This window comes from Rhincodon typus, chromosome 34, assembly GCF_021869965.1.
Source record: "Rhincodon typus isolate 14 chromosome 34, sRhiTyp1.1, whole genome shotgun sequence".
NCBI lineage: Eukaryota > Metazoa > Chordata > Chondrichthyes > Orectolobiformes > Rhincodontidae > Rhincodon > Rhincodon typus.
In genome coordinates this window covers 8,091,263-8,101,766 of record NC_063365.1, presented here as the reverse complement: position 1 = coordinate 8,101,766, position 10,504 = coordinate 8,091,263, and the positions used below count along the sequence as shown (strand labels likewise).

At 44.6% G+C, this 10,504-nt stretch overlaps 1 protein-coding gene across 2 annotated transcripts in view; it reads left to right on the top strand.

The window, feature by feature from the left end:
• The first annotated feature begins 5,837 nt into the window (after positions 1-5,837).
• Positions 5,838-10,504, top strand: part of LOC109915625 (growth/differentiation factor 10) — a 10,754-nt gene continuing 6,087 nt past the window's right edge. The window contains exons 1-2 of one of the 2 annotated variants that reach the window (XM_020515278.2): positions 5,838-6,135; positions 7,842-8,737. In XM_020515278.2, the coding sequence (XP_020370867.2) occupies positions 5,874-6,135; positions 7,842-8,737 (1,158 nt within the window). In that variant the 5' untranslated portion in view covers positions 5,838-5,873. Of the gene's footprint in view, positions 6,136-7,092; positions 7,178-7,841; positions 8,738-10,504 lie in introns of those variants that run through there. The other variant, XM_048616315.1, reaches the window with a different exon arrangement.

The window sequence follows — 10,504 nt, the reverse complement described above, 5'->3', positions numbered from 1 at the left end:
CAGCAGTGGTGGAGGAAGTGAATGTTTGAGCTGATAGATGGGGCACCGATCAAGGGGGCTATATACCATCCTGACTTGGATTATGTCACTGTTTCTTCATTGTTACTGAAACAAAACCCTGGAACCACCTTACTATCAGCACAGGGGCGTACCTACAATCAGATGAATGGTGGCAGTTTAGAAATGCAACTTACCACCAACTCCTCAAGAGCAATTAGGCAAAGACAGCAAACACTAATCTAACTAGTAACATCCTCGCCACATGAAAGAACTTTTAAAAGACTTTGTACTGGGTGATATTTAGCTTCTGAATTTTATTGGAACTGCACTTAGCAAATTAAATGAGAGTATCCCAACACTCTCCTGACTTGTAACATAGAGGTGATGAATGGGCTCTGGCACAGATCAAGAGAATATTACAAAGTGAGTCTTTGGATCTTTAAAAGAGGCATTTTTTTTTTCCAACTGTTGATTCATACCAGAAGCTGAATGTTTTGAAGGACATCAACATCAGGGTGACACCTGGGGTAATGTATTTTTCATTTCTTTCAATTACAACAAAATTCTCAACAGGGTTAAACTCAAGACATATAACAATGTGTGTCCAAATAGTTCTCCTTCATGGCTCTTAATAATGGAAGTTCTTCCTTAGAACCATGTGTTGTCCAGGAGGAGAGGTTTTGGCCTACACCAATCCATCACTAGGTATGCAAAAGCCTGATGGCAGAGCTGAACTCTTCAGAAAAGCACCACAGAATGGTATATATATTTAACAGCTAGTAAATAGTGAAGTGAGGACTTGTGGTGCAATGGATAGTGTCCCTGCTTCAGAGCCAGAAGGCCCAGGTCATTTTCCCTCCACTGGACTTGATGGCTGCAAAAGATGTGCTATAATATGGCCAAACAGGTTGGTAGTCAACCTATGAAGCCTTCTGATACACCTATGGGAAGTAGTAAGAGTGGGAAAGTCCACTGATCAGTCATGCTTCATGCAGACTGGCACCCCCTGGGCTACAGCCTCTGGCCATTTGTTCCAGGAAACATAAAGAATGCGCCTTCTCTGCCTGTTGTGCCACTAGATGTGGGAGAGAACTAGGGAACCAAGGAATTTGTGAAACTGGTAACAATACTAACCTTGAATGTGTGCAGGATCAATGTCACTGACAGAGCAGAAACTTTGTTGTGTACATCCTTCTATTTGAAGCCGATAAGGAAACTGAAACTTGAGACCGTTGTAGGTTTCAAACAATTAATTGATGGCGACGCACTCACGTTATAGCCATTTGTGCTATGTATCATGCCAATCGTGAGATTCTTGTAACTGCTGCGCAGCTAATGATGCCTCAAATTCATGCGTATCAGTTGCCTAATGGCCAACTGGTAATTATCTTTCTAGAGGGGAGAGGTAAGATGTATAAAAACTGGCTCCAAGATAACATGCCTGGTGATGGATGTTCAGCACTGAGTTAAACATCTGTGAGAGGCTCAGTAATCCAATACTTGAATGAACCATGTCTGCTCTACTGCTGATGATTAACCACCCAGTCTGACCCACTAATAGAGTCTTGCAGGATAGATCTGTCATTAATGCTTGTAATTATTCCCACTCAGTTCCAGATAATCTTCATTCTACTTCTACTAATGAAATGTATACATTTGCCATTAGATTGGATTAAGGTACGGACCACGCTTGTACATTAAGTGACTGGATTATGAAATATTCATAGAAATCTGTAAGTTCTCACAACTCAAATGCCCAATGCAACATTATCTAAACTAGGATTCATAAAATATAATTGCCTCATTTCTCAAATCCATCATCAATTTGGTAGAATTCATGGGGAGCATAGTCAGGTTAGCCATACAGAAAATCTTTATCCTTAGGTTATTGGCATCTTCCATGCTTTAAATATACAAGATCAAGGGCATAATTCACATAGAAAAGCTTATATGTATATATCATTAGCTATATGTAGTGGTTTGCTTTATGACAGCTAGACAAGCTGTTATTGTACTATGTTAAAAATAAGCAACTGTGTTAAGCTTACACAAGCATCACACTTTGTGACTTAATTCCATCATACACAGAATATTTTGTATGGGATTGACATTTGGATTATTTTTAAATTAGGCTAGTAAACCAATCAAGAAGAACTTCAAAGTTCAAAGTAACTCTTAATGTCCAGTATAAGATCATTAAACACTAACATTTAGAAAGTCATTCTTGAATGGCAAGCCCTCACTTAAAAATTGATCCAAGCAATGATAAATGTATTTTATTTAAAAGAGTTTGCTCTGTTCCAACATATGTAATCTTCTTCATTGATAGTTCAATAATGTATAATTCTTTAACAAAAGCAAAATATTGTTGGTGCTGGATATCAGAAATAAAATCTGCTGGACAAACTAAACACGTCTAGCATCAGTGGAACAAGAAATAGTGTTAACTTTGAGTTCAATTATTTTTTGGATCATTTCTAAAGGAGAGTCATTTCAGACTTAAAACATTAATTCTGTTGCTGTCTCCATGAATGCTGCCAGATATGCTGAGTTGCTCCAGCACTTTCTGTCTTTATTTCACTTGTTTGTTTTTTGGTCTTATGCAAAAGTCTTTGTGTAAAAGTCTCAGTGAGGAGGAAAGTGAAAATAACAATGCAAGTCATAGTCTTCACAAGTGAAGAATACCTCCCTTCAGAAATTTGTTAGATCTCTACTTATACAATGTGCTTTAGCCCAGTTGCCAATTGGATACATAATTGGTGTTATGGCAGGAGACAGAGGATATCGGTAGAGAGTTGTTTTTTGGACTTGAAGCCTGTGACCGGTGGTGTTCCACAGGGATCAGTACTGGATCCACTTTTGTTTGTCACTTACATAAATGATTTGGATGAGAATATAAGAAGCATGGTTGGTAAGTTTGTGAATGACATCAAAATTGGTGGTATAGTGGACAGTGGAGAAGGTTACCTAAGATTACAAAGAAATATTTTTCAATCGGGTCAATGCGTTAGGAATCATAGAATCCCCACAATGTGGAAACAGGCCCTTCGGCCCAACAAGTCCACACCGACCCTCAGAGCATCCCACCCAAACCCATCCCCCTATAACCCACCCAATCTACACCTCCCTGAACACTATGGGCAATTTAGCATGGCCAATCCACCTAACAGGAGTGGCAGATGGAGTTTAATTTGGATAAATGTGAGGTATTACGTTTTGACAAAACAATTAAAATAGGCTGGATAGGCTGGGACTTTTTTCACTGGAGCACAGGAGTTTGAGGGGTGACCTTATAGAGGTTTATAAAATCATGAGGGGCATAGATAATGTGAATAGCAAAAGTTTTTTCCCTAAGGTAGGGGAGTTCAAAGCTTTTAAGGTGAGAGAAGAAAGATTTTAAAAGGACACGAGGCATAACTTTTTTTATACAGAGAGTGCTTAGTGTGTGAAAAGAACTGCCAGCGGAAGTGGTGGGTGCAGGTACAGACAATTGCGTAAGTACGTGAATAGGAAAGGTTTAGACGGATAAGAGCAAATTGAACTAGCTTAGTTTAGGAACCTGGACGGCGTAGACTAGTTCGACCGAATGGTGTGTTTCCATGCTGAATAACTCTACCAGTCAATGAAATTATTCCAGGTGTGTGTCTTCCATATGCCAAATAAGAGAGATTTTCAGTACAGTGCCAAATTAGGGATGTTTGTTCTCTGAGCTCATGCCTCAAAATTGCCTTCATTCTGCCCCAGCGTCTCACTTGGATGACTGCATTCAGAGTCCGTTATCCTACCAGTCTGGATGCAAACCCAGAAATGACTATTGAGTCAGTCTGTACTTAAAACACGCCATTCCCATCACAATCCCAATGAAGGCACAAATAGTCAACACGGAAGGGATTTGACCCGTATCAAAACAAAATCACAACTGCAGCGTGCAGTGAGTGAGTTACAGGACTGTCAGGAAATTAATTCTGGTCTTGTAGCCTCCAGTGGATAAAACAGAGAAGTGTTCGTGACAGACTAATGCAAATCCGCACACCAGGTAAAACAGGGCTGTAGTGGGAGAATCTGAATCCTTTTTCTCTCTCTCTCTCAGTCAATATTGTTGACAGGGTGCAACAAAAGCCGAGGCTTTAGAGTTTCATCCCTGCAGGGAGTTGAATCTTTAGGACCTTGAATCAAAATGGCAATTAGCTGGGGAAGCAGAAGCTAAGCCAAGGCAAACAAAATCCTGAACAGGGAGATGTTAGATAGGCACCAGATGAAGTAGCTGTAGGCTGAGATCGAACTGCAAATCTGACTCTTAACGCTGAGGGGCTGAAATGTAAAACTGCACGTTGAGATCTTCAGGGCTTTGTAGCAAGAAGTGTAGCTTTGAACAGCTCAATATAATTAACATCACAAGGACGAGAATAACAATGCCGTTCAATTTGGAAATAAAAACAAACGTGTGTGTTTTTTTTTAATTGATATTCAGGTCACTTCGATCATTATTTACCACATGGACTGCAGCGGTTCAAGCATGTCCATCCTAGCAATTTCTCGAGGATGGGCAACAATTGCTGGCCTAGATCAAAAGGATTTTTTTCCTCTTTAAATTGTTCAAACCCAAGCATTTCAATCACTTGCCACATGAAGTTACATTCTCTTTCAGATCAGAAGGTCTGTTTTTTCAAAGCCTGACCCTTCAACCATAGGAAAAAGACTGACAACATGAGATGAAATACCCACATATCACTTGGTGGAATTTTGTTTTGGAAGGGATGTGCACATTGTGAATATTTGTAGCCGATCGAAGCACTAACTTCGCCAAGGGGTTAAAGGAGTCAGCTCAGAGAGGTTAATGTTGCATCTTCTGAGCAGCCTCGGAACCAGTGGACGGAATGGGGCAGTGACTGAGAGTGGGAACAGGTCACACCGAGATAGTGCTAACAGCCCCAACTCTCTCCCAAATAAAAACTCCTGACTTTCCCAGAAACCGGTTCCTGAAAATACTCCCGATTCCAGAAACTGGATTTAAATCGCATTCCTTCAAGAAACATTAACATCACTAATGAGAAATGGCTCTTTAATTGCAAGGACAGGCACGTGAACATCCTTTTTAAAATAACAAACATCAAATGACATTGCAAAGAAAAAGAGTTGTCACTATCCTGAAAGTGAAACACACCGACAGGCTGCATCGTCCTTTTTTACTTTAGGCAGCGTGATCGTTAGTTTAATTTGGGATTGGGATCGGGATCTATAGGGCGGCGTAAGGATGGTTCTTGATATTTACGTCTCCCTGCAGAGCTCCACTCAATATCCCCTGGGGATTTAAAGGGACCGCTCGCTGCCAATGGGTTGGAGGAAGAGACCGGCCCTTAAAGGGGACATCCTCACTAATTTGCCCCCTTCTCCATCCCCTACCTACCCATTGGCTGGCTCCGGGAGGGTCTGACCTCCGATTGGCTTGTGGATACATTTCGTCACCGGTACCTTAGCCTAAAATGAAAAGTTTTTTTCCCTCTCTCAGGGTGCTGGGGTGGAAAGAAAGTTTCACATTTTGTTTTTTTTATTGTGCTGAGTACAAGACGGAGGACAGCAGGAGATTCAGAGTGAGGGGGAGCGGAGGACTTAGCTAGAGGCGACAGAGCGAGAGAGAGAGAGTGAGAGAGCAGTAAAAGGGAGGGGGCTCTTGCTAGCACTCCCTAAACTAGCACTCAGTTCAAGAGGATTGCAGTTTTAGGCTCCTGAATACCCAGTGTGAGGGGAATGCTGTACCCCATATTTGCTAGTATCAGTAGATCCGCTTCTCAAGCTTAAAGGGGGAAAGGGGAGGGAGAGGGAGAAGTAGGGGAAATTAAGAAAGTCAGTCACTGCAAACAGAGATCAGCACCATGGCATGTCGCTGGGCAGAGTACCGCTTCTGGCTTCAGGTGCTAACCTCTCTGGCGTTTGCTGGACTCCAGGGCCAGAGCGAGAGCGCAGCGAGAGATGCCACCAACCCGCAGCAGGCACGGCCCAGTCACATCTCGGCGCTGGGGCGAGCTGCTCAGGACACGGTGGGAATGCACATGCTGAAACTGTATGAGAAATACCAGCGAGAAGGGAATCGGCCAAGGGACGGCAACACGGTGCGCAGCTTCAAGGCGAGACAGGGTAAGGAGAAGCAGCGTGTGGGTACCAGGGGTGGGGGCGCGGGGGGGGGGGGGGGGGGGGGGGGGTGGGGGGGGGGGGGGGGGGGGGGGGGGGGGGGGGGGGGGGGGGGGGGGGTGGCTCTCGGTTAAGGTGAGGATACGTTTCCTCAAGGGATGGTCAGTGGGGAAGCCAGGGGGGCGTTTGAGAAGCTCTTGTATATACCCCTAGTGTAACAATAATCACAGGAGTTTAAGAACATGTCGAACCGATTAGCACAGTGGAAATTTGAAGTGACACACAGGCTGTTTGATATGGATGTGTAATGAATGTGTGTACCTGGCCGGACTGGGGAGCTTTAAATGTAAATACATAACCCCCCCTCACCCCCCAAGACACACACACACACACACACACACGGGACGGGGTCCCTAATCACAGTGAACAGGGTCAGACACAGCGCCATCTACACAGCATTTAACCCGGTCTCCCTCAGGTTCCTCCACTCCCTCTGCCATTTTCCAAAGAAACTTAACATTTTTTTTTCCGAAACCTGTCTCAAACTAGGACCTGCCAATAACAAACGTGCTGTTTCCTTGTGACCTACTTGGGGGGTTGGAAGGGATTTGTCAAGTGTCAACAAATATCCAAGATTAAGATTGAACCCCAAAATTTGCTTCCCCCTCCCCCCTTAATGTGTGGAAAGATGTTCAGTAACCATGTGGTGCAGGGGGCTTGGCTGGAACTTTGTGAACTTTCTGGGAATAAGACCCGGGAGATTTCACGCGGTTTTCTGGGCTACAGTGAGTTTCCCCGTGGCGACAGGAGCCCGTGGTTTGTAGACACTGTTCACTTGCAAGTTCTGTAGTCACCGAGTTGGTAAATACTGTAATCTGTCACCCCCCCCCCCCCCCCCCCCCCCCCCCCACCCCTCACACACACACACACACCCTGTAACTATTCCAGCTCATCTTACCAGGCATCAGCAGTTTAATGGGTCTGCCCCTAAAAGTACTTTCTTTAACTCTAGAATGTTGTATGGGAGAAGTAATGTGGCCGAAACAAGGTGAATGTGAGATACAGAGAAAGTGGGAATCATCTGTAGAACGGGAGAAGTTGCTTACGGAGAAACTATAGCTTGAATTGTCGTTTACAAAATGATGCAAAAGACGATATCCAACAACAGCTTTCGTTTCAACTATATCTTTAAAATAAACCATCTCAGAGAGAGGCAATCTTCCATCCGTGCGTCCATTAGCAACAAATTGGTTAAAGATCGACGCTGTAGCGGACTGTCGGAAGAATCCGCTGTAAGATTGCTGTTAACGCACATTAGGACGCTTTCTATGTGCCCCAATTTCTAAAAAGATTTCCTCACCCGAATGTGGACAGAAGTGTTATTCTGTTTCGAAAGAGATTGGAAGTGATTCGTAAAGCTCAGGGTATTGGAAATCGCATGGTGTACAGAGAGACCTAAACTCCGATCTCTGCATGTTAACAGAATCAGAAATTGCTGGAAAAAGCTCAGCAGGTCTGGCAGCGTCTAGAGAGAGAAATCGGAGTTAACGTTTTGGGTCACTCGAACCGAAACGTAAACTTTGATTTCTCGCCACAGACGCTGCCAGACCTGCTGAGCTTTTCCAGTAATTTCTGTTTATTGTTTCTGAATTCCAGCATCCGCAGTTCTTTCATTTATGCTAACAGAATGCTCTTGTTTTCTTTTGTCCCAGAAATTATTGATCACCAGATCCTGTATTATTTCAACCTGACTTCCATACAAGAGTCCGAACTGATCCTGGCCGCTACTTTCCATTTCTTCGCCCAGAAGCGCTGGAGGAACAGGCACCTTTCCTGCAAAAACTCCAAGAACGGGCCGTGTCTTTTCCTGCACAAGACCCAGCCGGTGGAGCTGACCTTCACCAGTTCCTCGCCCTCTTCTCCTTGGGAGAAATTCCTCGGCAATCTGACCGTGACGCCTCAGAGGAGGGGCGCTTGGTGCCTAAATGATATCTCCCAGATTGTGAAAGCTGCCCGGAGAGAGGACAGACTCTTGCTCAGCGCCCAGCTCGATTTTGAGGAGAAGGTACAGAATCCTAGCCAGGCCAGTCATCTGCCCTACATTTTAATCTACGCCAATGACTTGGCGATTTCTGAGCCCAATAGCGTGGGCCTGACTCTGCAGAGGTACGGGCCGTTCCCCTCCAGTGAGGAAGAAGCCAGCCCCTCTCCCAATGCCTCCAGGGACTCCCGGGTCAGGAGGGAAACCTACTTTTCCTCGCCTTCCCTGCAGAACAACGAGCTGCCTGAGGTGGAGTACAGTCAATTCCACAAGCACGACCTCTGGGGCAATCCATACCGTCCCCTCAAACCCAAGATGGCCCGCAAGGAGAGGAGGCGGAAGGAACAGGAAGCTAGCAAACACCAGGTCCTCCGCTCCCAGGTCCTCAGCTTCGATGAGAAAACCATGAGGAAGGCCAGGAGGAGGCAGTGGAATGAGCCCAGGACCTGCTCCAGGAGGTACCTTAAAGTAGACTTCGCTGACATTGGCTGGAGCGAATGGGTTATATCTCCCAAATCCTTTGACGCCTATTACTGTGCGGGTGCGTGTGAATTCCCAATGCCCAAGGTAAGACAAGACAGTCCAGGGTGAGAGATTCATACCTCACCCATCTCAGCAGCCTGGTCTCCACTAGAAACAAAAGCTAAAAGTCCACCTTTTTCCCCAATTGTCCAGTCCTCCTAAAGTCCCACGCCGCCAAATAACACAGGAGAGCAGGCGGAGAACATTCCTTATTTCAACGCTGACATGTAGTTAAACTGAAATGTTAAGAAAATGACATTTCTTTATGAGACTTGGGGGGAGGCAAATGATTTGTGAATTCTAAATACAGGCTAAAGGGAAAATAGACGCGAGACTCTTTGACTCGGCTCCTTATATCTTTGAAGCCCAAACTATAAAATCTGTGTTGATCTAGCAACACTTTCAAGTTGTTGAAAACGCGTAAAAGTATTAGCCTGTTCACAGATTACACACACCTCTAGAATCGGTGGAGCTTGAACGTAGCTCAGAGGTAGGGACGCTACCGCTGCACCACAATAACCCCACTTGAAAACACACATAAGCATTTCTCCTTACAATTCACGTTTATAAGCTTTAATTTTAAAATCGACTTGTTCACGGATGTTATGATATACCTTTAGAACAGGTAGGGCTGGAGCCCAGGCCTTCTGGCCTGGAGGTAGGGACATTATCACTGCCCCACAATAGCAGCTTGAAAAGACTTAGATATTATTGAATTTTAGCCATCTGCCGTAGTGGGTTTTGAACCCCTGTCCCCAGAATTTAGCCTGAGTTACTCATTAAGTAACATTACCATTATATCACTGCCTCTTCCAGTGGAGAGGCTCATTTTTATTGAGTTTCAACTTCACCATCTCCCACGATGGGATTCGAACCTGCGGCCCCAGAACTGTTGATATTACCTCGACAGCACCACCACCTCCCCACTAAATAGACGTGGAAACTAATGACTGTGGTGCGGAACAGCTAAAGGCCCGCTTTATTCAATTTGCTGCTCAAATTTGAAGCAGGTTAAGGCACAGGACACCATTTTAGCGATTGTTGTTTGTACGAGAAAGCAGTTTGCACTGTGTTCTTTCTATTTGTTTGTTTTCTGTACAGTTTAGTGTTTGTGTGGGAGTGCCAGTGCCTTTTGTAGAGTAATCTTGCGGGCAAGAAATTAAACAATACACCAACCACGCGAGAAGGTGTTAATTCTGTTTTTACGCTACCAATTAAAACAGAGAACATGATGGTTGATAGTAGTGGCCATTCCTGCTCCAGTGCTGAGATCTGACAGCTCGATGAATTATTTACTGACTAGGGAACAGTTCGAGAGAGAGAGCGCTCGTTATGAAAGGCTTTTACAATAAAGCTCAGCACTCACAGGGTCCCTGAATGATTGGAAGGGCTTAGAAGAAATTGTCAGGCAGCACCAGAAACAGGCATTGGCTGTCAGCATTGTGCTCTGGCGTCTTGAGGGTAATTGGGTGGGAACATCAAATAAAGATACCACTGTCTACGTTAACATAGAATACAAAAACAAACACAGGGCAAGGAACACTATAAGCAGCCTTCCCCGTTATTTATTGCTTAATCCCATCACAGTTGCAGCATTGGGGCCCTCATCCAGTTGTTTGTTAATAGCCCCAACTATCTTTGTCTCAGAAATCCTTGTACGGTTTGCTTGAGACTGACAGAAAGTGCTGGCGAAACTCATCAAGTCAGGCAGCAACTGTGGAGAAAGAAATAACACAGTGCGGAGCTGGAGGAACACAGCAGGCCAGGCAGCATCAGAGGAGCAGGAAAGCTGACATTTCGGGTCTGGACCCA